The sequence below is a fragment of the Salvia splendens genome, chromosome 1, assembly GCF_004379255.2.
Source record: "Salvia splendens isolate huo1 chromosome 1, SspV2, whole genome shotgun sequence".
Taxonomy (NCBI): domain Eukaryota; kingdom Viridiplantae; phylum Streptophyta; class Magnoliopsida; order Lamiales; family Lamiaceae; genus Salvia; species Salvia splendens.
In genome coordinates, this window is record NC_056032.1 from 36,607,677 (window position 1) to 36,635,611 (window position 27,935).

The 27,935-nt window shown below is 38.7% G+C and overlaps 2 protein-coding genes across 2 annotated transcripts; one reads left to right on the top strand and one right to left on the bottom strand.

Annotated features, from left to right (window-relative positions):
- Positions 1-1,706: 1,706 nt before the first annotated feature.
- On the bottom strand, positions 1,707-3,519 carry LOC121799425 (AT-hook motif nuclear-localized protein 16-like). Its single transcript, XM_042198787.1, has 2 exons — positions 3,279-3,519; positions 1,707-2,575 (listed from the first exon to the last, which is right to left on the bottom strand). The coding sequence occupies exon 2, from the start codon at positions 2,534-2,536 to the stop codon at positions 1,829-1,831; it is 708 nt and encodes a 235-aa protein (XP_042054721.1). The 5' UTR covers positions 2,537-2,575; positions 3,279-3,519; the 3' UTR covers positions 1,707-1,828.
- Positions 3,520-15,016: 11,497 nt separating this feature from the next.
- LOC121748818 (glycosyltransferase BC10-like) lies at positions 15,017-20,361 on the top strand. The gene is made up of 11 exons (XM_042143349.1): positions 15,017-15,176; positions 15,561-16,044; positions 16,539-16,637; positions 17,174-17,274; positions 17,386-17,457; positions 17,874-17,964; positions 18,299-18,379; positions 19,371-19,433; positions 19,532-19,654; positions 19,804-19,842; positions 19,918-20,361. Exons 2-11 carry the CDS (start codon positions 15,697-15,699, stop codon positions 20,053-20,055), a joined length of 1,155 nt encoding a protein of 384 aa, XP_041999283.1. The 5' UTR covers positions 15,017-15,176; positions 15,561-15,696; the 3' UTR covers positions 20,056-20,361.
- Positions 20,362-27,935: the final 7,574 nt, after the last annotated feature.

Here is a 27,935-nt window from a genome sequence, read left to right on the forward strand (position 1 = left end):
AGTGCGTTGAAGATGGGTATGGAGTATACCTTGAACAGATTTCGAAAGAAACAATCGATAGCTCCCTCTCTGTTCTCTCGCATCGCAGCGCCGCCGTGAGTCGCAGCAGCTGTTGCCGAACACGCACAGGCAGCACTGTCGTCTCCCGTCGTCTCCTTGTGTGGTGAAAAATCTGCCTTTGATTGCTTTTATTCTCTGCCCTCTCTATCAATGCTTCCATCGATTTGAAACTGAATGAAATAGTTGAGAAAGATCGTATGATATAGAAACGTGGGATCATGGGGCGATATGTATGTAGAAACCGATTTGTTTCTCTTTTTCAGCTTGTCAAGCCTGATTTTGTGGAACAGAAATTGGGTGAGACGTTTGGGATGAAAATTAATAAATTATTTAGACTCATAATAATTGGATTTCAAATTGGGCTAAAAGGAATAATTGCTCTAGGCTCAAAAGGAAGTTGAAAAAGACTTCCAAAAGTTGGTGACGAAGAATTGAGCTTCATACAAATAAAGAAAAAGATCCTAGCCCAAAATGATATATTCTTCTATCGAAACAAAGGAAAAAAAATTTCAGGTGCACAAACGATGTCGCTACGAGAACAAATAAAAAGGGTAGAAAAGTCGGGGTATTACATCTGAATACGCTATATACGTGTGCGTGCATTGTGAATAAACCCCTTCTAATGTTTGTATTTTAGATTTTATGTTATGCTGTCATATTTGAATTTAAAAATTTTGCCATAAATGTGAATTAGATAATACTCCCTCCGTCCCGGCCTAAGCGAGGCATTTTTATTTTGGCACATGAATTTAGGTAGTGGTGTTTAGTGAATTAAATTATTAATAGTAAAGTAAGAGAGAGAGTAAAGTATGAAAGAGAAAGAAAGAAAAAAGTAAGAGAGAAGATAAAGTAATGCAGGAAAAGAGAGAATAAAGTAGGAGAGAGAAAAAGTAAGAAAGAGAAAGAGAGAATAAAGTTAGAGAGAGGAAAAAGTAGGAGAGATGAGTGAGTTGATTGTTGTCAAAAAAGGAAACGTCTCAGTTAGGTTGAGACGTACTAAAAAGGAAAACGTCTCACTTGGGCTGGGACGAAGGGAGTACTAGTATTTACTTCCTCCGTCCATCAATACAAGGCTAATTTTGAACGGACATAAGTTTTTAGAAATGTAGTAGAAAATGAATTGAAAATGTTAGTGAAAGGTGGATTAAATATTAGTTTTATATTGAAATGTGAGTGATGAAAATTTAGTGGAACGTGTGATTCATTACCAAAAGTAGTAACAAAAGTAAATGACACATTTAATGGTGGACGGACGAAAATGACAAAATGAGACACTTATTGGTGGATGGAGAGAATTTAATGGTGGACGGACAAAAATGGCAAAATGAGACACTTATTGGTGGACGGAGAGAGTAATATTTTTTCTGCGCCCATATATAAGTAAATTTCGATGATATTATTAGTAATTTGTAGAGGTTTGAATCATACACGAAGACAGTAGACCCAAAAAAGAGAAAATTTTCCGATAGTTATTCCTATGAAAATCACACACACTTTTGGCTTTACCTTCGGTATCCACCAAGTTCCAAATTACAACCCATCTGTAAAAATAATCAAGATAGCAAAGGACACAACGAATTAAAAGCGACGGAATTGGAATCATAAGTTAATTTAATTATGACAAAAATGAAGGAATCAAGAAACAGTAGAAAACAAAAGAGATGCAATTAATAGTAATAGAAATGAAGAATGAAGTTATAGCATACAAGTACAACATCACCACCACATACAGAAAATAAACATCACATCCTTAAATCAAGAAATCCAATCACGGTTTCGACCCGGCCCGACCCTGTCCCTGTCCCTGTCCCTGTCCCCACCCATATCCGTCGGAAGGCAAAGCTCCATTAGTGAGCAGATTCTGCGGAATCCCATACACATCATCCACGTGGTGGCGCTGCTGTCTGTTATTCTGATAATGCTGGCCACCGCCCGCCACCACCTCCTCGCCGTCGTCCAACGGCAGCCGATCAAAAGTAGCATTCATGAACGTGGCCGCCATGATGACAACAGGGCCCGATGCAATGAGCGCGCCGACCACGCTCCCCCCGACAACCTGCCCCTGCGCCCCGGCAAGGTACACGGCCAGCCCGGCCGCACCGGCGGGGGCGGGCGGGGGCAGCACGGAGCCGAGTAGCGAGAGGATCTCGAAGCGGCCGTGGAGCGTGACGATGGAGCCCGAGGAGGAGGGCTGGCGCAGGGTGATGTTGGTGACGAAGCCCGTAGCGCTGAGGACGCAGACGCCGCGCTGCTTTCGGCGCGCGAAGCCGATTAGATTCTCGGCGATGTCGCAGCCGGAGACGAGCTCCATGGCGTGGGCCTTGAGCGCGTTGGCGCTGTCCCGGGTGATGATGATGGGGGGCTTCGGCTTGTTCTTGGACCCCGCGGGCCTCCCCCGAGGCCGCCGGGTCATGTTAAGCGGCTTCTCGCCGAGGAGCTCCGGGGTTTGATGGAGGGAATCTGCTCCGCCAGTCATTTTGATGCTGCCTTCATTAATGTGGGAGGGGAGTGGATGCTGTTTATAGTAAGTAGTGAGAGAGTGATTAAAAAACAACTGGGGAAGTTGAGGTGATTAGGATATTGTTAGGATTTGGTTAAGTAAGGGGAATTAGTGTACTGGAGTATATATGTTTCCTAACCTTCAACGGATTCTCCTCTCATGTCAATTGTGGCCTTCCACAACAACATTCAACTACTACTATTTCATTACTTATATATCGCTACACTTATTACATCTCACCTTCATCTTTTAATTTCATTACATCACCCACTACTATGTATTGTAATTGTAATTAATGAGGATATGGTTATCAATTACTAGTACAGAATTAACAGATAATTTCGATGTGATTTCCAATATCCAATGCCATCATCTTTCAATTTCTTAGTTTGTGCATTTGTGGTGAGATGTTTGGATTAAAAATCTCTTACATGTTCGATTACAATGTTTGAGCAACTATGACAAATAATATTGAGATAGACATGAGAAATTTTGGCGAGCACGATGCATAGAACAAAATCATAATTGTTCAATAGATAAGAAGAATAGAGAGCATGTTGGGGTGCAACGGACAAATTAAATTAATTCACAATATGTGAATATATTCAAGTGATCTTATGACTAAACCGTGCACAAAACAAGTTGCATGCTAGAAACACATTTGAATCACATAATAAAATAAATTAGAAAACATGATATCTACTGGTCAGAGTCATACCAGTTGATTTTAATGAGAATCTTTGATGGCTTGATACATCTCTTCGTGATTTGTTGTACAATGCCATAAATCTTCTGATTTGTTTCCTAAACTCCTTATTTGGTTTTTGGGCAAAACATATTGAATAAATCAAGTACTAAACTAGTAAAGAGCCAAAATTTTCAACTACATGAAGAATGAGTTGAAGAATTTATTTTGTGAAAATAAAAGGATAGAATTTCGAAATCTCCTCCATTAAGATTTCTAAAACTTTTGTCTAGATTGGGTTTTCGTCTCATGTCTAGTCTCATACTCTCCTTTATATAGAGTTATATTGGGTCTGATTAGGGATACACTAAGATTGGATTGGACCAGACCTATTTGGCCTAATTCTCATTAAATCAAATTAAACATCAATTTAATTCAAGTCTGAATAAAATATTACAATCTGGCAGTATTAATTGTTCATTTAATCCCAATTTACGAGTAATAATTTAATTTAATTATTTTCTCATGTTTAGCTTCTGTCGTTGTGCTTGGACTCCAAGACGCATTGATTACAAATTAAAACTTAGGCCCATAGCCCATTAATCCATTTTGACAGCAGCCTTTATTTATTACTAGTAATAATTATTACTATACCACTTTCATCTGAATTTGACACGCCATTAGTCTCTACATCTTAGTGGACACATTTCTTATCCTTTAAATTATCCCAATTTGGCAAGCTAAGTAAATTATGAAACTTCTATTAATTGTGTTTTAATTTAACTGGTGTAACACCTAAGCTCATTTGTGAGGCGGAGGCTCTTCTGCAGCTCGTCCATTCATTTCTGTTTGTTACACACCATTCCATACTTTGGCCAGTGAATTAGACAAATAAGATTTTATATCATGCTGGATACACGTCTTTTATCAAAAATAAATAAATTATTTAATGAATAAGAAGAAAAAAATAATTAAAATGGGGTGATAATTGTGTATGGAGAGTTACGTTGTTGCTGACAGAGTTATATACTATATACGACAGTTTTGATGAAACTGATGATCATAGCTATGAATGGTGATTATTTATTAATTATTACTCTACTAATTTACTACTACTACTACTATACGAATCAATAAACGAATTCTAAAAATCACAAACCATAGCTTCATTTTGCATTGTTTACAAAAAACTTTTCATTTCATCTCCTCCAAAACTATTCACTTCCCAATTATTATATGATGCAATTATAGAATATAAGATTTGGAGGCTAAGTAAATTATATTTTAGGTTTTATTTATTTCCTAGTTAATAGAATTAGTAAAAGGAAAAATATTATGAGTAATTGTTTTCCTTCTACCAAATTAGGTTTTCATTTTTTGCTTATTTTCCTTCTAGTTTTATCTTCCATAAGTTTAGGATTTCCCTTTGCCGAACTTAAAAGACATACTTTGAATATTATTTTTACATTGAGTTTTTATAAAAAAAATCACTTCTCTAAATTTTTTATATGTAATCAATTATTTCAATTTATAATCTTATATGAGTATATCTTTAAAAATATTATAATGACATTTTTATTATTTTCTTCAAAACTCACCTTTTATATATGTATAAATATTAAGTCTATATACTGTTTCATTTTTAATGAGACGGAAGACATTAATTAATCTTGAACATGATTTTGGAATCTTTCGTTTTTCTTAATGTTGGATTCTTGTGGACTTAAATTATAGTAATATTGTTTTAATATTTAAATATTTTATTTATTGCTAATTCTTAACTGTGTCGGATCTTACGAGATTCATTTTCCACATCTGTCTTTGATGATATTGTTTAGAAATATATTATTTATCATCCGGCGAATAAATTTTAACTGAATAGTTTCCTAATTAATAACGCCTTTTTTAGGACACATCTTTAGGATATTCTCAAGTCGAACTCTTTCAAAACGCGATTAGGTGCAATAATAATCCTAACATTGCTAGATGTCAATTACTACTAACCAACTTATTAAGATTCTTGGATTATGAAAAATATGCATATTTTGATAAATAAAAACAGTGTATGAATACTTACCATTATAAACACAATGTTACTAGAAATGTTAAAAATTAGTACTCCCTCCGTCCCGCACTACTTGCACTTATTTCCTTTCTGGGCGTCCCAAGTTATTTGCACTCTTTCCATTTTTAGTAACAATTTATACCTACAGCCGTAATTGTTGACTTTGTCTATCACTCATTCCTTAATCTTCGTGCCCAAAAGGAAAGGTGCGAGTAGTGCGGGACGGAGGGAGTATTACTTTTCAATACCTCTTCTTTATATACTCCCTCAGTCCCAAGGAAGATGACCCTTTCTTTGTGTGGCATGTGATTTTATGTAGCTTAATTTTATTTGTTGAATGGAGAGAGTAAAGTAAGAGCGAGGCAATAAAGTAGAGATAAAAGTATTTCTATTTTTAGTAATGAGTCATCTTAGTTAGGATAAGTCAAAAAGGAAAGTGAGTCATCTTCAGTGGGACGGAGGGAGTACATAACATGACTGGCTTATCTTACAGTTCATCTGAAGTTTGGAACATGATGATGAGTGGAGGGAAGGATATATCATGATCCGATCTTTATTGACTAATTATACCCCCTCCGTCCCTCAATATGTATCTCACTTTGATCCGATACGAATTTTAAGAAATGTAATAGAATCACGATCCGACCTTTTTTTGACCAATTATAGTATATAAATTAGATTCCGATTGGTGGAAAAAACATACTCCCTCCATTCCATAAATATATGTGTATTTTTTCATTTTCGTATGTCCCATAAAAATATGGTCATTTTCATTTTTGGAAAGTTCCCCCAAACTCATTACCCATATACATTAATTTATTTACAACTTATACCACTATGATCCACAATAAAAACTCATTAAACACTAATAATAATGTGGGTCCCACTATCCATCAACACTACCTTAACTACCCTTCTTCTTATCTCTTTTACTTTACTAATTGTGTACTAATTCTTGTGTCGTTTCAAATGCATATATTTTTATAGAATGGAACATAAAGTAATTTATTTATGGATAGTGATTTAGAGATATAATGTCTCATGCCATAATACTCTTACGTTTTTTTCCATAACTATAATTTTTAGTTTGACTAATATATCCTTATGTAGAGATTTGGTAGCATGCAAATATGGATAGTTCTAGTTTTGAGGATTTAATGTGAAGAAAAATCCAATTAGATATGGTAAATTTAAGTTATGTCTCCAACATCATCTAGTCACAAATTTATATCATTAAAATATTTATAAAAATGTGAAATAATAGTTTTATTTTCCATTTTCTCTCTTTCATTTTTTTCTTCACATTTTTTAGTACATTTCTTAAAAGTATATACTCTCGTCGGGTTTTGATCTACGTAAAACTATTCTTAATAAAAAATGCAGAACCAATCATACAGATGTCATTTTTAGGTCATCGTAAGCTTATGTTTACGTCATTACAGCAAGGATGACATAAAATGACCTTAACATGACCTCAAACCCGATTTTTATAACATGGCCTAAAATTGCTTTATAATGACCCTCCGTGTTTTTATTTAATTATTGACCATTAGACTGTCAAAACTCATGGTCAAGATTTGGTTTGGATTTTGTATTGAAATCAATTTTTGTATTGATATTTTCTTACTATCTTATTCTTCAATTTTATACAAGTGTTCAAATTTTAAGAATTTAAAGACATTGAAATTTTAATAACTATAGAACTAATATCGAAATTATAAACTCAATTAGAATCAGCATATTATAAGGTGTACTTAAAAAATAACTCAAATTAGAATCACAACATCCTTCCAACTATATGCTGCTATGTGGCATATATAAGCAACAAAACAACGTTATTAAACAACAAACTTAATGGATGACTTAGATGAGCGGATTGCATAAAGGGTTGTTTATGTTGCATTAAATGCAATTTATTTTGAATTATAGACTAAAATGAAAAATAAATTGTATTTAATGCAACATAAACGGTCTTTTATTCAATCTGAGGTAATTCTTTTGTGCCATCTTTTGTTACTTAATATCGTTATTATGTTGCTTATATCTGTCACGTGGCAGCATGTGATTGGAATGATATTGTGACTCTAAGGGTGAAAGGACATTAGTGCTGTAACGCCCGTACTTTTTAAGTACTAAGTAATTTATGTCGTGAATTAGTTAAAGTGAAATTTTGTTATCATGCTATGCTTCTCGTTTTTTTTAGTAATTGAGTATAGTATGTATGTGCTTGGTTTGAAGTGAGACGTCTCTTTTATGTAAATAATGGAATTTGCTAGGAGACGTGTTTGAAAGTCTTGTTGAAGTAATGACATTGATGTTGCTATACTTAGCATGATTGAGTGAGATGGTTGAGATGGATTTTATAGTACTTGGAATAACACCAAGTTACTACGAGACACATAATAATTTGTCTAAACGAAAGGAAATGAACAAAAATAAATAAACATAGGAACTTGGGCCTATCCAAGTAAATATAAATCAAAGTACAAATGTCCTTATAAAATTTTAGGAGTGTTGGGCCATCCAAATTTTTCTTCTTCTTTAACCCACTTGAGCCAAACTATTGAGCCCAATTTCTTCATAGACTTTCTTTTTGCAAGCTCAATCCTTTGCTCTCTCAAGAAATGGAACGGCCACAGGTGGACTCCCAAGCTACCATGATCTTCCCCCTTCCATCTTCCATCTTCAATTCTAAAATCAAAGGTCACACAAGTTAAATACATCAAGATTCTTCACTTCTCTCATTCTCTAACACCTCACAACATATACATTTGCAATTCCAAGCAAAATCAGGAGAGAGTGAGAGAGTAGAAGAAACTGGTGCTTTTGTTTCAATCTCTGATACTAACCTCTACTATTATTATTTAGTTTAGATATTATAGGGATTTAGCATATCTTTTTCTATATCTTTGTTTTCTTGTTCATTAAGTCAGTAGCATTATAAATAGGATAGACTGTTATCTTTTTTATTCATTCAATCAATTAATAAAATCATTATCGTTTGCCCACTTGTGGAGTATCAAGCATCCGAAATTATCTATCGCTGCCGACAAGATTCATTCTTGCGCCCAGCTCTATCTCCGGAGATCACCGCCGACCCAAGACTTGGGCGCCGGATTAATCAACGGATTTAAACTCTCAACGCTGCCGACGGAGACTCCTCCGCCCCAGCCCTATCGTTTGTCCGCCGACCCTTAAACGAGGGCGCCGGAATTGTGGTGTTATAGTTGTGAATTCGGACGGAATTCACCGTTAGGAGCAGAAGGCTCTTAACAACTGGTGCTTTCATTGAGAGCTGACCCTCCCACCATCTCGAACCGAAGCTACACCGCTGCCCGACGGAAAACATTCCGTGCACAGCAACTGCTTTGGTTGTTGAGTCCCGCCTGTCCGCCAAGCTCTAGCCACAGGACAACACTACTTCTGCAACGCCCGACGGGAAGGATTCCCCCGTGCCGCGTTGAAGTCAGACGTTCATCATCCACCACAGCCACGCCTCTCAGTCCGTCAATATGTCATACGACTACGCCGGCTATCGCCGTCGTCAATACGACTTCCCTCAGGCCACACAGCCATTCCGTCCCTACCAGCCAGCCCAACCTCGCTGTGTAACCAGTTGGGACCCTCCGAGCAGCCGGGTGGAAGTACTCCGTCCGCCGTCGTGACCTGATCCAGAATCACCCTACGTCTCACACCACTTGGATCCACCTGATCGTCGCCCACGACCGAGATACCAGTCCATCGGGTACCGCGATCGCGCGCAAGACGCCTGGCCCCGACACCGCGGTGGCTACGCCGAGAGGGGTGGCCACCTATCTGATCGCGGAGATCATCAGACCCAATTAGGGTTTGACCGCTACCCGTCAACCGCAACGCAGTGGCACCGCCTAACGTGTTGGGACCCACCGGCTCAACAGCAGGACCGCGGCTACCCGACCGTTGACCGGCCCCGACGCTCGGAGACGTGCTGGGACCGACCTCGCCCTCGGGAGGAGGTGAGAGCGCGAGTCCAACCCGCCTCCCACCAGCCCCGCTACTCCACTGAAAAGCCAACGCGAGACCTGTACAGTCAGCCCGCGCGTGTGACCAGTCAAACTCTAGAGCAGCCACGCCTGCCACTAATACGGGTCTCTCAAGCGGAGAAGTCAGAACGGTCCAGGTTGGGTCTTTGCTGGTACTGTCCCGAGAAATGGGTGATGGGACATGTGTGTAAACAACGCATTCTCTGTTATGCGGATGATGGGGATGAGTTTGAGGAGAACATTCAAGATGAGAATTTAGCCGAAGAGAAAACTGATAATACTCCCACGATAGTATTCGGTGATGATGTTCCCCATGACATTACCGATGTTCACAATGATGGCGCTCCTCTTCATGTTCAAAACAACGAGTCCCCTGGAGAGTTCCTCAAGAACAAAGGGATTGTCAAGAACGACAGTGAGCCACCGCAAGTGCTTGTTGGGGTATATGATGAGAAGATTGGTGAAAAGGAGGAGACATTGCTAGAAGATAAAGAGGAGGATGGTTCTATTGGTGAAGTGAAGAAGATAATCGCCTCACTCAATGTTGTTCAAGTGTCATCCAAAAATGTTGTTGGAAATTGTTGGGGCAAGAAAGGAGATGGTGCTTACACCGATTTGCCCGTAATTGCTTGTGTTTATGTGGATTTGAATGTCGGTGATGTTCCAAGTATGAATCATCGATCAAGATCGCTCGACAAAGATGCAAGGTTGATCCCTCCGAGTAATGACATGTCATGCTTGGGCATTCTGGGAGCCATGGACAAGCTTTTCGATTTGGCAAGGAATTTTTCCGACAAAGTTGGGTCTCCTTTGTTGATTTTTTATGGAAGTGAAGAAGAGAGACGTTCATCTGTTCGATGTGTGTTTGATCCAGGAGGAGTTGCCTCGCCGAAGCTTCTGCTTTCAACTCTCCTTTTTGCTTCGTGGTTCCCACCTTGAGGACAAGGTGGATTTTAACCGTGGGGGAGTTGATACGAACCTCTATAATTATTATTTAGTTTAGATATTATATGGATTTAACATATCTTTTTCTATATCTTTGTTTTCTTGTTCATTAAGTCAAGAGCATTATAAATAGGATAGACTGTTATCTTTTTTATTCATTCAATCAATTAATAAAATCATTATCGTTTGCCCACTTGTGGAGTATCAAGCATCCGAAATTATCTATCGCTGCCGACAAGATTCATTCTTGCACCCAGCTCTATCTCCGGAGATCACCGCCGACCCAAGACTTGGGCGCCGGATTAATCAACGGATTTAAACTCTCAACGCTGCCGACGGAGACTCCTCCGCGCCAGCCCTATCGTTTGTCCGTCGACCCTTAAACGAGGGCGCCGGAATTGTGGGGTTATAGTTGTGAATTCGGACGGAATTCACCGTTAGGAGCAGGAGGCTCTTAACAATCTCATACAAACTAAGAAACGGACCTGCCAATTCAAGAAAACCGAGAAAACCAAATTCAAGAGAGAAGTCGTTTCGTTCTTGTTTCATTCACAATCTGTCAATTGAATATATACACTTTCCCCACCCAAATCCAATTCCATACTGTGCATCTCATGAAATCAGTAACCGAAGCAAATCAATAATTCGGATAATCTAAATGAAAAATTAAGAACTTATCTGCGAAATTTAAATCGGGAATTCTCGGGGTAAATCGGGGCTGTCGGAGCGGCGACGCCGAGCGATGACGGCGGGCTGCTCGGCTGATTGAACGGCGACGGCAGGGGCGTACCCGGCGGCATAGAACCGGACAACGACGCATCTCCGGTCAGCGGCTACTCGTTTCGGACCACAGCTGAATGGCGACGCGCGAACAGCAGCGGAGGTCGACGAGAGATACCTTTTTTGGTCCAATTCGTGAGAGAAATCGAGAGACAGAGATGAGATGTGAGGAAGAAAGCTGCGAGAGAGAAAGAGAGAGAGAGAGAGACATTGCTGGTTCAATTGAAGAAGAAGAAGGCCTGGGAGTATATTTTTGTTCATTTGTTTAATGGCTTGGGCCATTTAATTTATTTACAAATTTTGGGCATTCTTCTAAATAAATATGGTTGAGGGCTAATGTTAATTGAGAGTTTTTAAATTAATGAAATTCTCGGAATAATTCGAAGTACGAAATAAATATAATTGTGAAGGGAAATAATTGTGATAATTTAGTTATGCGCTTGTATAATTTTTGAGAATTTATTCCGACATCGTGGTGGAAATACGAGGAGCCAACGAAGGAAGTATTGGTGAAAGCGTCCGACCGGCGTCGCCCGCGACGCCTTGGGCGGCCGCCGAATAATCGAAAATGCACGAAAATCGAGAAACGAGATAAAAGACTTTAATTAGAGTGCATGCATTCTAAATGTTTTCTTTCTTGAGATTGATGTGTACTTTAATTTTCTCAAAAAAGGTTGTTCGCACGCTTGTTAAAGTCGGATCGAGAAGCTTGTTAAGGAAATTACTAAGCTTTTGAGGTGGGCTTTATTACTTAAACTCCTTTATTTGCAATGATATGTATATGGTGAGATAAGGGTGGTTTAAATGTTATGTCATGCCGTATTTTATGTTTTGAATTGCCTATCTGATTGTCTACTAGAATAATGTTCTACTAGACTTTGATGGTTAACGAATTCGGGTCTAACTAGGGTCTAAGCCCTACTTAGGCTAGTGCACTGATGGGGATTGTGAGCCGTCCTTTGGGTCGACCGGTCTAGTGATCGAGTTTGTGGCCACATTCTTGTTTCACATGATGGTTCAGATATGGTACTTGATGGAGGATGATGATGATATTTGTCTGCGCAGACACTTTTTTTATGGAAATGATTTTAGTGTTTCTCGGCATTTTAAAGTAAAACCCGAGTTTCACTCAACAATGGCTTGACATAACTTTATTGGTAAAATGTATTTTGGGCATGAGTTCACTGAGTGCATCAAGTACTCAGTCCCTGCATGTGTTTTCCCTATGTGCAGGTTGGTTGAGCGTTGACGAGGACGAAGGATGTTGAGCATTTGGACAAAGACCGCATTCAATAAATGTTCTGGTTGCTATTGTGTCTTCATACATAGTAGTAGCTAACTCTCAAATGCTTCCGCTATGCCATGTTTTAAAACTCTTATGTTTTTCTTTAATCTGTTGGACTATTTCCCTACGAATCTTGTTGCTTCGTGATTCCAAACTATAATTTGGTAATAAAGTTTCATCTTTTGATTTACATGTCGTACCCCTTGATTGTTTCCCCTTTCTTCCCCACTTCTTAATTCCCCCATTAGTTGCGACCCACCGTACTTTCTATCCTTAGGAAGTGCGGTCGTGACAAGTGCTCCCCACATATTATATGCCAAATTTTAATTTAATGTATGCTAGTTAATTAAGCTAAAACTAATATTTCATAAAAAAGAGCAGATATTAACTGTGCAGTTTTAATATGCGTATTAAATAGATGAGTTAAGAACATGTGATTATTTTTTTTATAGACGTTCGTCGTAACATTCCAAAATTAGAATATTACAAAAATTAATATTTTGGAAAGAAAGAATGAAATGCAAAATTATGAAATTCTTAAACTTGAATTCAAATCAAAATTATGAAATTTCTAAAATTAAAATTATAAACTCAATTAGTATTAATTTATCATAATAATATTGATTGAGTTTGCGGTATTAGTTTTATTTTTAAAAATATATACTCCGTAGTTAATGTTTTCTCTTTTTCTTTATAAAAATATTAGAATTATTTGTTCATTAATTATAACATGCAACAAATTAAATTTGATATATTATTATACTGATTGAGATGTGAGTTTGTGGCATTGATTTTATTTCCTTATAATCAGATATTTTAATTTATTTTAAATTTTGGAACATTACAATCAAGCATCGATCAAAACAATTAGCACATATTCATAACTAATCTATTTAATATTTTAAAATTATATAATTAGTATTTTCTCTTTTTTATAAAATATTAGAGTTTTTAGCTCAGTTCATTATATCATACTGTACTATTTGTTGCATGATATATTGAATTGAGTATAAAGAATCTTGTGGATTAAAATTTAAAAGTGGAAAAATGAATAAGTTTATCGATATTGAAAATTGTAAATAAAGTAATTCTTTTTGAAATATGTTATAAACCTTACTATTTACTGCATTTTATTAAAATTAGATAACAATTTTTTAATACTTCATATAATTAATTATTTTTATATTAAATTATTCAAATTAAAAATTATACAGACTAGTTTTATAAGAAATTCATCATTTTTTGTTTGCTAATAAATATCAGTATTTATTTGAGTGGTGAAATGTCATCAAATATATAAAATTAATAAATTACAGCCCTTTAAAATTTTAAAGATAAGTATTTAAATAAATGCAATAAGAAGGGGAACGATCAAAAAATGTTCATCATAAATTTTTGGGTCCTTTGATGCCAAAATAATTATGTACGCTTAATTTAGAGCTATCCATAAATAGTTGTATTTAATACAAAATTTAGTGGTGATAAAGTATATATACATAATATAAATTTAACTAAAAATAAAGTATAATATAAAATTACTACTCCTTCCATCCCACAAAAGATATCACACTTATAGGACGGCACATGATTTTAGGAGATTTTGTGTGTTAGGTTGAAAGAGAAAATATATACTTATATTATTGTGAGAAAGAATTTTTCTAAAAATGGAAATGTGACATGTTTAGTGGGACAAATTAAAAAGGAAAGTGAGACATCGGGAATACTATTTAAGCCCCATTAGAGCATCCACAACCCCGGTTCGGATTTAGGCCCCAAAGTCCCCGACACGTCACCATTCCCCTAAATTTCTGTGGCAGGCCACAATTCCTCTAATCCTGCAGGTTCAGTTTCACGGCTTAGGCGCGCCTCGTTCCGTAGTTGCAACTATTAAATTGCACTATTTACAACTACAACATATTTTATTCGTAAAATAGAAAACGTTGAACAATTAAAACACAGAAAAATCATTGTTCAGTCGAAAAAAAATTATAAACCCTGGAAACTGAAAATTACAAATCATAGAAATAAAAATTACAAGTCCTACAAAATAAAAATTACAAGTCCTAGAACAACATATATTGAAATAATTTAGATGATATAAGTGAGAAATTAGTGGAAGAATGTTGAAAAAATGAGATATAAAATAAGCCAAACAAAAAAAAAACAATTAGAGGGTTCGGGTCCGGCCCGGAGGCCCTCCAATGCTGAGCCGGGCCACAACGGAGCACGGACCCAGGCTGCAACTACGGAACGAGGCGCGCCTAAGCCGTGAAATGGCTCCATCCAACGAGCAGGACGAGACCCAAGTGCGGTCCGGCACGCCTACATTAGGCATGCCATTATGTCAAAAAATCATTTCTATTTACTGTGTCAAGTCTAGTGCAATTGATAGGCCAATTGAGTTAGGCATGCTATTTTGGTCCACGAAATTGGGTAAAATATATGGAGTGATAATAAGAAAAGGCAGTGAGTGACAATCAGTTCGATGGGGGAACGGAACGTCGTTTATTCTTCAACTTGAACGAACGCACACACAAGACAAGGCCGCTGAGGTACCGTGTTTGAACCCCTCCATAGCGATGTCGGGCCGGGTTATGGGGGCGCCTGGGGTGAGCGAATCACCTTTTGTCCCTAAGCTTGGAATTTCCACCCGTCCCCTACCTACGCATCTATTCAACCTAATTATATTGTGACAAAGCCTGCCTGGGGCGTCAACCTATCTCGTCTCCCCCTCAAATACTAGCTCGATGTCTCACATATACACACAATATATCTTTGTCTTCTTTCCAAATTTTAATTCTATGCGTATCTCCCCTCTTCTTCTTCTTCTTCAGGTAAATTGCTCTTTTTTTTTTTTTTTTTTTTTTTTTTTGCGACTGCATGATTCATGTTATTTTTAAGTGTTTTCTCCATAGTTTCTCTCTATCCATAGGTCGTGGATTCAGATTCGGTCTTGCCTTTTGGATTTCGCGTGGCCCAATAAATTTGTTTTCTTAATCATATTAGATAGTTTAGGAATTTGAATCTTCAATTCGTTGCGATTCCGTTTCATGTTTTGCAGCATGATTATCCTATTTTCAATTTTCAATACTATGCCAAATCACCATTTTGATCATAACATTGACGCGCTTATATCCTTATAGTTTGAATTAGTGACCCTTCTGCACTTGAACTTTGGTTATGCGCTTCTTCTCCTAATATACAGACTCTTGTTTCAGGGTCCGCTTTAGGCGGTTTTGTAATGTTACTTTGGTGCATTTCGTATCTGAGGCGAGCTGTGGAACAAGATCGAGTATTTTTTAGAATTGATATACAATGCATCATTTCTAGATGAAATCAACTCAGGGCTGACGTATGGATTCACCTATGTTGCTTATGGCTCACCACCGCAGCCATTCAAAGAAGCCAACATGGATCATTGTATTGGTCTCATTGGTCAGCTTGTTCTTGATTTTTTCATATGTTTATCCTCAGAATTTCGCAGCATGTTATGTGTTCTCATATGATGGCTGCGAGGCATGGGAAAATTGGAATCCTCCTGCACTTACCAAAGAACTAACTGATGATGAAGTTGCTTCTCGAGTTGTAATTAAAGATATCCTTAGTAGGCCTCCCATTATATCCCTCAATCCCAAAATTGCCTTCTTATTTTTGACACCTGGTGCTTTACCGTTTGAAAAGTTATGGGACAAATTTTTCCAGGTAATTCAACTTCTGTTTACTGATCACACACCAATTTAAATTACTACTATTTCGATAAATTTTTTGTTTTCTGAAGAGATTGAAACTGTCTTTTCATGGACTTAGAGTCTTTCTATGTAGTTTCTGATTTCTCTGTTTAAAAGGACGTTTGAAAAAAATTCCATTTGATTTCAAGTATATATAATTGTGATTGATCTAAATGAATAACAAGTTTAGTATATATGATCATACACATTGAAAGGAGAGGCCCATTTGTGAACCAACTCTAAAGGTATGATAAAGGAATCTAAAGTATCACCAACTAGCTCATCACCCATATGTGAACCAACTCTTCCAGCCAAAAGAGTATGCTGAGGTGAGAAGGGTGTAAATGAAGACTCCTTTTATATAAATTTTAGTTAGTATAGACTTAGTACTTAAAATTATATGACATTCTTTTTTATGTTTTTCAGTTTGGCAACATCTTTTTCTCAAAAATTCCTGTTTTATGGCAGGGTAATGAAGGAAGATTTTCTGTGTACGTTCATGCATCCAAGGATAGACCCGTTCATTTTAGCCATTATTTTATCAATCGGGAAATTCGTAGTGACACGGTCTGTTCTCAATTTCTTTACCCATCTTGGTCAGTATAATTTCACAGTTGACAAAAATAATGTTATTACTTGTGTGCTATTGTAATTCAAACTGTTGTATTTTGTTGAGCTTCCTGTGCTTCTTAAAAACGTATGTATCACTATATGCGAATATCATTAGATCTATGAATTAGTGGTGAGTGGTAACACTGCACAGTTAAGAGTATTATTGTTTCCTAAGATTTTGGCCAAAGTATGCACTGAACACTATCTTGCATGTCCGACTGAACCATTATGTATACTGCGTTTTACTATATGTTGATGGCATTCTTTTTTTTACCAAAATGTTTTTTCAGTAAGACATGATAGATTAAGTTCTTATATGCTTAAACAGTCGGCATGATTTTACTTAAAGTACAGCCAAGATTTTCCCCCATAGCAGTACCTAATTCTTATGTGTTATAGCTGGTTTGTCCAGGTCAAAATTGGAAACCCTTCTACCACTGGTGGACTAAAATTTCCATTAGATTTGATTCGTGTTAATGTCATAATTTCAGGTAGAGTGGGGGAAAATTTCAATGGTTGATGCTGAAAGACGGCTTCTAGCCAATGCTCTCAAAGATTCAGACAACCAACATTTCGTACTGCTTTCTGATAGGTAGCTGTAAAATACTTAAATATTATTTCTGACAAGTTTCTTCACATTTTCTCTATTATGTGATCTCATGGAATGGCTCAAATACTAATCAGGCATTTTTAATTAATGCAGCTGCATACCACTTCGTAGTTTTGATTTTGTGTATGACTATCTCATGCAGACAAATGTTAGCTTCGTAGATTGGTAAGTCTGACTTTTTCATTTCATCCTTTTCCTTTGCTTATTTTGAGCCATGTATTACCATTAGTTCAGGTTTATGTAATACTTGGCCGCAAGCTTTTTGTATCTAGGTTGGATAAACTGAGACCAAAATTAGTTAAATTGACTACTTTGCTTTTTAAGATTTGCATCATATTGAGCATAACATCCAAAACTAAGTCATGTACAAAAATATACTCCACTTAGTAGGCGATGGAAACCACTACAGTATCCCCATTGCAAGTATTTATCATAAAATAAATGAAGACTGTCAAATTTCACTATTAATTCCCCTTGGGATATCAATGAACAGTTGAATACTAGTAATCAAAGCCCTTTAAGTAAATCTGACTTTTGCTTGTGAATACAAATCAGAAGTAAATACGATACTATTTCTGCAGCTTTGAGGATCCTGGTCCTCATGGAAGTGGCCGATATATCAACTATATGTTACCTGAAGTAGAGAAGAAAGACTTTCGCAAAGGATCCCAGGTGTGTTTCATCATGTGATTATTTGGGAAAAGTACTGATTTGAAATTATTCTCAAATATTAAAGGTTTGGTAAATAGGAGCTGTCCGCTCTACCCCTAATAACTAATAAGTATTCAGATTTTATATTGTTCAAGTATATATAATGTCTTTGAAATTCATCTGGGCATTTAAAAATGTACATTGGACCTTCAAGGCTCTCTATGTTGTATGATGATTTTTAACATTTCTCTTATAGCTCTGTGACAAGAGGCATTTTTAATAAAATCAATACCTGTCCTGTTCACTTTTTTGTCATTCTAATTCATGCCATAACATGCTGTATATCAACATGCAGTGGTTCACAATGAAGCGGCAGCATGCTATTGTAATCATGGCTGACAGTCTCTACTTCAGAAAATTCAGGGAGCACTGCAAGGTCATTAAAGTTTATTTTATGAATAATGCTTCAATCCACCTGAACAAGATGAACTAAACTTATGTGTTCTGTCTGTTGCTAGAAATGCCTCTTCCTTAAATTATTTATTTTTGTCCATGTAAAAGGTAGGAATACAGGTTTAATTACCATAAATAAAGTAATTAGCACATTGAATATTGCCTCAATGTGTGGATGCTATCTATGCATGTGTATGCATAGGAATGAAGATGAGTTAGAGCCTAGAGGACAAGAAATATGCTCGATATGTGTACTATAGTCTTTATTTCATTTGTCACGTTCTACTTTTGATTATGCCATATACATTTTTTTCTGTGGTTATATTGTACTCCTAGTACACAATACTGGCAGTTACTTTAACATAGTAGATGATTGTTATTACTGAATTCTTACTGATTCAAAGTTTTATAATTCATGCATGATCTAATGTTAATACATAAAGACTACATTTTTTACGAAGCACTATATCGTGATGTGAATATGGTGATGGTTATTCTGCTGTGAAGTAGGAGTAGTTCATTTCTTTGCTGAATTGTGAAATAAACTTAATGAACTTCCAATATACCACAAAATAAACCCAGAATCCAGATTACCTGCATAGGTGTTTAGTTGATCTCAGCAGCTTGTCAGCTTTCCTATTCCAATCACTTACTGATATCTGTCTGATACTATAGGAACAGTGAACATCAGAATGCAAGCAAGCCCTTGTTTCGTGCTTCATTGATAGTTATGCCTCCCTGTGTGCGTGCAGGAGGGTGTACATCCAGTGTATAAATGTTGTATTGCATGTTTTACTTTATAGGCTTCAGGACATAATTTACCACTTGGCATGTGCTACTTAGGGATTCATTTTTCTTGCTAGCTAGAAATTACTTCTCTTTATTCAATTTTTTGTGGCATATTGATCAATATGAGATCCCACATCACATTGTACCGTAGTGCTAGTGCTAAATCCTTTCTTTTGATTGAACAGCCAGGCATGGAAGGAGGACGCAACTGCTACTCAGATGAACACTATTTGCCAACATTCTTCCATGTGAGATTGTCATGTTTTTCTCCTTTCGGTTGGTTAGGAACTTAGGATGCACTATTCCATCCATTCTCTTTGTATATAATTCTAGTTTGCATTTTCAGATGCTTGATCCGGCTGGAATAGCCAATTGGTCAGTAACACATGTTGATTGGTCAGAAATGAAGTGGCACCCAAAGTCATACAAATCACGGGATGTTACCATGGAGCTTTTGAGAAATATCACAGTATGGCTACGTTCTTCCAAAGCTACATGAATTATATTGATATAGTAACTTTTATCTGTATTCTTCTTGAAAATATTCCTTGGATAAGATATTGCTGTAAACTAGTTGCCTGAACTATCTAGACACTAAACTTCTCAACTTTTATGCAGTCTATTTCAGAAAGTTTGCACGTAACAAGTGACAAAAAGGTTAGTTTAATGCATGTCTATTATTTTGTTGAGCTTAAATACTAAAAACTATGTTACTTTTCCTTGTGAACTCAGAGACAAGTCAAGCTTACACAGTGCTTATGGAATGGAGTCGAACGCCCGTGTTTTCTATTTGCAAGGAAGTTCTTACCTGAAACACTGAATAGGCTGCTACGTCTTTTCCCCAGCTATACATCTGTTGAGGCGGATTGACAGCCAATGATATGGATTCTTTGGTCGATTAAAACCATTGCAATTGACCCATTCATCTCCAGTTATAGTCTAGCTTCCGTTGTTGTAAAACAAGTGGTTCCATGTCAAGTGCTAGCGGAGATACAGAAGGTGAAGAAATGGCCAACCTCGTTATGATCATTTTATTCGAGATATTTATCCCTATTTTTCTCTGATTCAAATTTTGTTTTCCTTCTAAAGTTGGCATTCCGAAATGGGGATGCCACATAGTAGCGCAGTTGTGATGTAAGAAACTTTCTAATTGTTATATATACTACTTACTAGCTAGTTTAAATGTCCATAAAGTAAGTCGAGTAATTTAGGCATCGTTTTAAAGAGTTTTTGAGCTTAATAGTCAGGCAGTTGAAGTTGCTACAATGATCGCCAAAGCATTGTTTACTGTTGTTTATAATAGTAGTAGTAGTAGTAACAATTAACAAACTGACATCTAACACGAAAGACAATTTAGAAACCGGAGAGCTCTCAAATATAATGGGCGAATTCCAAGAATAGACCAATATTTGGGTGATCTGAAACTCTCTATTATAGATTGTACTATTTCGAGGTGTTAGGCCACCCGCAACGCGTTATGCGGGTGGCTCGAAGCCCGTTCCTCTGTGACGAGACGCGCGCGGGACGCGTTGCAGCGTCCCGTCGCGTCCCCAGCCCGCCGAGACACCCGCCTCGCATGCGTGACGCCCAGTCGCAGCCCCGCGAGTGGGTTTCGTCAGGCTGACGCAATAAACCATTTATTTTAAAAAAATCTAATTTAATAAATAAAAAAAATTAAAATTCGAAAAACGGTAATATTATCGTTTTTCGACCGTTTTCCTACTTTTTAATTTTTTTTTACTCTATAAATACTCATATTTCATCCTCATTTCACACAAACACACGTCTATTCTTCTCAAATCATCTCTCTTTCAACTCCAATTTTAATCTCAAATCGACTCTTTTATTCTTCCCCCAAAGTTAATCGATCTAATGGATCCATATGAGCAAATGCGTCGAATAATAGAAGAATCACTTGAAGAAGATCGACGTCGGGAGGCGGAGGAAGCCGCGCCGCCCCAAAGACGCTCCTGGACTTACATCCATCGTAACCGGGAGGAAGCCGCCGCAAGGTTAGTCCGCGACTACTTCAGCGATAACCCGGTTTGGGGAGATACCTACTTCCGTCGACGTTTCCGCATGCGGAAACCGCTATTTCTCCACATCGCAAATACATTGGCAGCCCAGGAAGAATTCTTCCAAGAAAGGTTCGACGCCGTCGGCCGTCCCAGCCACACGACGCTGCAGAAATGTACTGCAGCAATCCGTCAACTTGTGACTGGACAAACGGCGGATGTGTTCGACGAATACCTCCACATTGGAGAAAGCACTGGGAGAATGTGCTTGATCCAATTCTGCAAAGGCGTCCGAGCAGCCTTCACCGATGAATTTCTCCGGAGGCCAAGCACGACAGATTTTCAGTTTCTGCTCCACCTTCACGAAGAAGTGCACGGATTCCCCGGGATGCTTGGCAACGTCGATTGCATGCACTGGAAATGGAAGAATTGCCCTGTGGCGTGGAGGGGGTCGTACACTAGCGGCCACAAAGGCACCCACCCCACCGTTATACTCGAGGCAGTTGCCGACTACCGGCTATGGATCTGGCATGCGTACTTCGGGGTCCCCGGATCGAACAACGACATAAACGTGTTCCACCAATCCGACCTCTTCGCCGAAGTTTTGGATGGTAAAGCGCCGGCCATCAACTTCATCGCTAGCAACCGGCGGTATAAAATGGGGTACTATCTTGCCGACGGCATCTACCCGAAGTGGCCAACCTTCGTGAAGACGTGCAACAGTGAACGCAAAGCAGACTTTTTTTGCCAGAAGCAGGAGGCTGCTCGCAAGGATGTGGAGAAGGCGTTCGGGGTTCTCCAAGCGCGCTTCAACATAATCAAAGCCCCGGCTCGTACGTGGTTCATGGAGAGTATGGTTGACATCATGTATACGTGCATAATCTTGCACAACATGATTGTCCCAGACGAAGGACCAGAGGCGGGAAATTGGTTCGACCCTGAAGCCCCCGGAAGCTCTACCGCAAGTAGTCCGCCTCGCAGTGGAGTGCATCCGTCTATACAAGAACGGTTGTCTATTCGGGCAAGGACATGTGACTCTACCGCCCACGCCCAACTCCAAGATGATCTAATGGAGCACATTTGGGCAAAATTTGTGTGGATGTGTGTCCATGCAAATCATGCAAAGTATCATTCTTGCATAAGCAAAGTTATCATTCTTGCTGCCGCAAGTTATCATTCTTACACTGGCGGACTATCATTCTTGCGCAAGGAAACTATCATTCTTGCGCAAGGAAACTATCATTCTTGAGCAACTCATTCACGTCAAGCTGCTGATTTGATTAAGTGATAGAGCCGTTGGAGCTCGAGGAAGAGATCAAGAAAGGAGCTCGGTTTAGTGAGCTGAAACTAGCCGTTGGGAATCAGCGGTTATAACTGTTTTGTGTGAAATCAGTTGATGGGTTATTTCTTGTTCTTCGCATATATAGCTCGATAGTTTCCAGTTGAAAAGATAGAAGAAAGAATACACAATACACATACACAATTAGGAGATTATTGCTCTAGCTTGCGATTAGTTTGGAGTGATTGAATTGTGAGTGTGAGTTCATTGTATTTGAGAGTTGTTCATCAATAAGATTTCGGTCATCTTCTCCGTGGACGTAGGTGGTTTATCACCGAACCACGTTACATCGTTGTGTGCTTTATTCTTTCGTTCGTGCGCGTGTGAGATCGGCGGTATCACGACCCAACAAGTGGCGCCGTCTGTGGGAAGATCCCAGAGGTTTTCTTGTTGATTGTTTTTCTGGGTGAGTTAGGGTCCAGAAGCTCTGGTGTCTAAGCCGATCTTGACGATTGTCCACCGTCTGTTCGAAGAAATGTCCACGGCCAAGTTTGAGGTGGAGAAGTTCACCGGCAGAAACGACTTTGGGCTGTGGAGGTTGAAGATGAAGGCTATCTTGATGCAGCAAGGCCTATGGGATATCTTGAAGGATGGCACCGAGGCTAAAGAAAAGCCTGAGGCCGATGAGAAAGAAAAAGGAAGGCTTCAAGATATGCAATATAAGGCTTAGAGCACCCTGATCTTGAACTTGACAGATAGGGTGCTGAGGGAAGTTTCCAAAGAGGAGACGGCTGCGGGCGTTTGGACAAAACTTGAGTCATTGTATATGACCAAGTCTCTTGCAAATCGTTTGCATTTGAAGCAGAAACTTCTTGCTTTCAAGTTTTCAGATGGAAAGAGCATTTCTGAACAGCTTGAGGAGTTTGGGAAATGCATAGATGATCTTGAAAACATTGATGAGGTGATTAAGGATGAAGATAAGGCTTTAATGTTGCTCAATTCCCTGCCCAAGAGTTATGAGCACTTCAAGGATACAGTGCTTCTTGGTAGAGAGGCCAAGGTTACATATGAAGAGATACATTATGCATTGAAGCTGAAGGAATCGCAGAAGGCTGATGCTAAACAACCTGATCCAGTGGCTGAGAGCCTGCATGTGAAGAACAATCAGAATAAGAAGGGTTCCAAGAAGAAGTTCCAGAAGAAGGAAGAAGGTGGGGGGTGGAAGGAGAAAAGGAGCTGTCACTACTGTAAAAAACCCGGCCATTTAAAGAAACATTGTTTTGCTTGGAAGAAAAAACAAGAGCAAGAAAGGGCTGGGAATGCAGAGACCGCTGATCTGGCTCAGGATGTTGAAGATAATGAGGCTTTGAATATCCACTCAGGGGCCAAGATTGAAGAATGCTGGATCATGGATTCAGGTTGCTCCTTTCACATTTGTTCCCACAAGTCTTGGTTCCAAGAATTATCAGATTGGGAAGGATCAGTGATACTAGGGAATGATCAAATGTGTAATGTCAAGGGCATTGGGAATATCAGACTGAGAATGAAGGATGGGAGTGTGAAAACTCTCACAGAGGTCAGATTTATACCTCAAATTAAGAGAAATTTGATATCTCTTGGAATGTTGGAATCAAAGGGGTGCAGGTTTGATTCTGGTAATGGGGTTCTTAGAGTAACTAAAGGCTCCAGAATTGTGATGGAGGCTCAAAGAAAGAACAGCCTATATTACTTGGTTGGTGAGACAGTGGTGGATTCTGTCAATACTGCTCAGTCAGAGAACTTGAATCTTTGGCATGCCAGGTTGGGGCATGTGGGTGAGAAGGGCATCAGAGAACTTGCTAAGCATGGGGTTATGAAGCTGGGTGCAACAGAGAAGTTGAGCAAGTGTGAGTCCTGTATGCTTGGGAAGGCCAAAAGGTTGCCATTCACTGGAGGAAAGCACACATCTACAAGACCTTTTGTGTATGCCCACAGTGACCTATGGGGGCCATCTCCAACAGAATCCATAGGTGGAGGTAAGTATTTTATCTCCATCATAGATGATTACTCTAGGAAAGTGTGGATTTATATTCTGAAAGAAAAGTCTCAAGCATTTGAAAGATTCAAAGAATGGCATACAAGATATGAGAATGAAAGAGGATCTGTCTTGAAGTATCTGCGGACTGACAATGGGATGGAATTTCTATCTGCTGAGTTTGATGATTTCTGTAAAATGAAGGGAATAAGAAGGCATAGGACAGTGCCTAGGACCCCTCAGCAAAATGGATTGGTAGAGAGAATGAATAGGACATTGCTAGAAAGAGTGAGATGCATGTTGTTCTACTCTGGGATGCCAAAGAAATTCTGGGCAGAAGCTATGTCTACTGCAGCTAATCTGATTAACAAATGCCCCTCCTCAGCAATATCAAATGAAACTCCAGATCAGAGATGGTATGGAAGCCTTGGTGATTACTCCACTCTGAGGGTGTTTGGATGTGGTGCCTATGCACATGTCAAGCAAGATAAACTGGAACCGAGGGCAAGAAAATGTGTAATGCTGGGGTACCAAGATGGAGTGAAGGGGTACAGATTATGGAACTTGGATAGAGCAGGCCAAAATATCATTGTGAGCAGAGATGTGACATTTAATGAAGAAGAGATGCCATTCAAGAAGAAGAAAGAAGTATCTGATGGTGAGAGCAGCAGCTCAGGAGTGCAGAATTTCGAGTTTGACAAAGAATACCACAGATCAGATGGTGATGAAGATTCTGAGATCACAGAGAACCAGGAAGAAGGTGGAGCATCTAACCATCAACCAGCTCAGGACACTAATAGCCAACAATCATCAGAACAGCAAACTGATGCAAGTCAAAGAGTTAGAAGAAATCCCAGAAGAAATGCAGGATTGCCTAGCAGATTTTCAGATTATGATATGAGTTTCTTTGCTCTTTGTGTGGCTGAGGTGCTCATGTTTTCAGAACCCTCAACCTATGAGGAAGCCATAAGTTGCAAAGAAAGTCAGAAATGGGTCAGAGCCATGGAAGAAGAAATAGAATCCTTGCTGAGAAATGGGACTTGGATTTTGGTAACTGATCCAGGGACTCAGAAGCTGATAAGTCGCAAATGGCTATTTAAGAAGAAGGTAGAGGTGGGGGAAGTTGAAAGCATACGGTTTAAGGCAAGGCTGGTTGCTAGAGGGTTCACACAAGTGGAGGGTATTGACTACACTGAGGTGTTCTCTCCAGTGGTGAAACACACATCTATTCGGATCTTGTTGGCCTTGACAGCTCATTTTGATTGGGAGCTGCATCAACTTGATGTGAAGACAGCTTTTTTACATGGAGATTTGGAAGAAACAATCTACATGGTGCAGCCTAAAGGCTTTGAGAAGCCTGGAGAGGAAAAGAAAGTGTGCTTGCTGAAAAAGAGCTTATATGGCCTCAAGCAAAGTAGTAGGCAGTGGAATAAGAAATTCCATGAGCAAATGGAGTTGATGAATTTTGAAAGGTCAAGCTTTGATAGTTGTGTGTACATCAAGAAGAAGGGAGATCTGATAATTGCCTACCTGTTGCTGTATGTAGATGATATTCTACTGGCAGGTTCAAACAAGAATGAGCTGCAAACTGTGAAAGAGGAGCTGAGGCAGAAGTTTGAGATGAAGGATCTTGGAGAAGCCAATAGGATCCTGGGTATGGATATTGTCAGAAACAGAAGGAAGAAGGAATTGAAGTTGTTCCAGGCTGACTACATCAGAAAGGTGGTGGAGAAGTATCAAGTGAAAGATGCAAAGCCTGTTTCCACTCCACTGGCAGGTCATTTCAGACTTAGCAAAGAACAAATGCCAAGAACAGAGGATGCTAGGAGAGAAATGAGCCTGATACCCTATGCGAATATAGTGGGCAGTGTGATGTATTTGATGATATGCACAAGACCGGATGTAGCTCATGCTATAAGTGTGGCTAGTAGGTACATGACTGATCCGGGTAGAGAGCACTGGGCTGCTCTGAAATGGATTCTGAAGTACCTAAAAGGATCTGCAATGATTGGTTTGAAGTTTGGCAGTGAAGCTTGGTCTGAAAAGGATGAAGTTCTTGAGGGATTTTGTGATTCGGATTATGCAGCCAACTTGGACAACAGAAAATCCCAAAGTGGCTACATATTCACCTTATTTGGAACAGCAGTCAGCTGGAAATCGAATCTACAGTCTGTGGTTGCGTTATCCACAACCGAGGCTGAGTATATTGCATTAACAGAGGCTGCAAAGGAGGGAAAATGGCTGCAAGGGATCATGCAAGATCTGGGAATGGAGTTGGGAGCAGTAAAGATTAACTGTGACAGTAACTCAGCAATATGTTTAGCCAAACACCAAATGTTCCATGAGAGGTCGAAGCATATAGATGTGAGGAGACACTTCATCAGAGATGAGATTCAAAGTGGAAAGATCAATGTGGTGAAAGTTCCTACCGAAGAAAATGCATCAGATATGTTGACAAAATCTCTGCCAACTTCGAAATTCAAACATTGTTTGAAGTTGGTTGAAATTGTGGAGTGTTGAGATTTGTAACAAGGATTGAGAAGGGAATCTAGATATTGATGGAGCTTTGCAAGGACAAGGTGGAGATTTGTGGATGTGTGTCCATGCAAATCATGCAAAGTATCATTCTTGCATAAGCAAAGTTATCATTCTTGCTGCCGCAAGTTATCATTCTTACACTGGCGGACTATCATTCTTGCGCAAGGAAACTATCATTCTTGCGCAAGGAAACTATCATTCTTGAGCAACTCATTCACGTCAAGCTGCTGATTTGATTAAGTGATAGAGCCGTTGGAGCTCGAGGAAGAGATCAAGAAAAGAGCTCGGTTTGGTGAGCTGAAACTAGCCGTTGGGAATCAGCGGTTATAACTGTTTTGTGTGAAATCAGTTGATGGGTTATTTCTTGTTCTTCGCATATATAGCTCGATAGTTTCCAGTTGAAAAGATAGAAGAAAGAATACACAATACACATACACAATTAGGAGATTATTGCTCTAGCTTGCGATTAGTTTGGAGTGATTGAATTGTGAGTGTGAGTTCATTGTATTTGAGAGTTGTTCATCAATAAGATTCCGGTCATCTTCTCCGTGGACGTAGGTGGTAAGTGGTTTATCACCGAACCACGTTACATCGTTGTGTGCTTTATTCTTTCGTTCGTGCGCGTGTGAGATCGGCGGTATCACGACCCAACAATTTGGATGAGGAAATTATTAAATTATATTGTAATTTTATTTTATTTAATGAAGTGTGTTTTTATTAATTGAATTTATTGGAAATAAAAATAAAAAATGAAATTGAATGAATAGTAATTTAAGAGGCGGTTAAGGGACGGATAAGAGATGGAGGGTTGCAGGTTCCGTCCCTTAGTTAAGAGATGGAGTGAAAAAGTACAGCGGTGCCCAAGAATAGTAATTTAAGAGACATTTAAGGGACGGATAAGAGA

Excerpts from the sequence above, each read along its gene's own strand:
- LOC121799425 (XM_042198787.1), bottom strand. The coding sequence starts at position 2,536 with ATGACTGGCGGAGCAGATTCCCTCCATCAAACCCCGGAGCTCCTCGGC.
- LOC121748818 (XM_042143349.1), top strand. The coding sequence starts at position 15,697 with ATGGATTCACCTATGTTGCTTATGGCTCACCACCGCAGCCATTCAAAG. Across the intron at positions 16,638-17,173 it reads GGGAAATTCGTAGTGACACG|GTAGAGTGGGGGAAAATTTC; the intron begins GTCTGTTCTCAA and ends TCATAATTTCAG. Across the intron at positions 17,458-17,873 it reads AATGTTAGCTTCGTAGATTG|CTTTGAGGATCCTGGTCCTC; the intron begins GTAAGTCTGACT and ends CTATTTCTGCAG.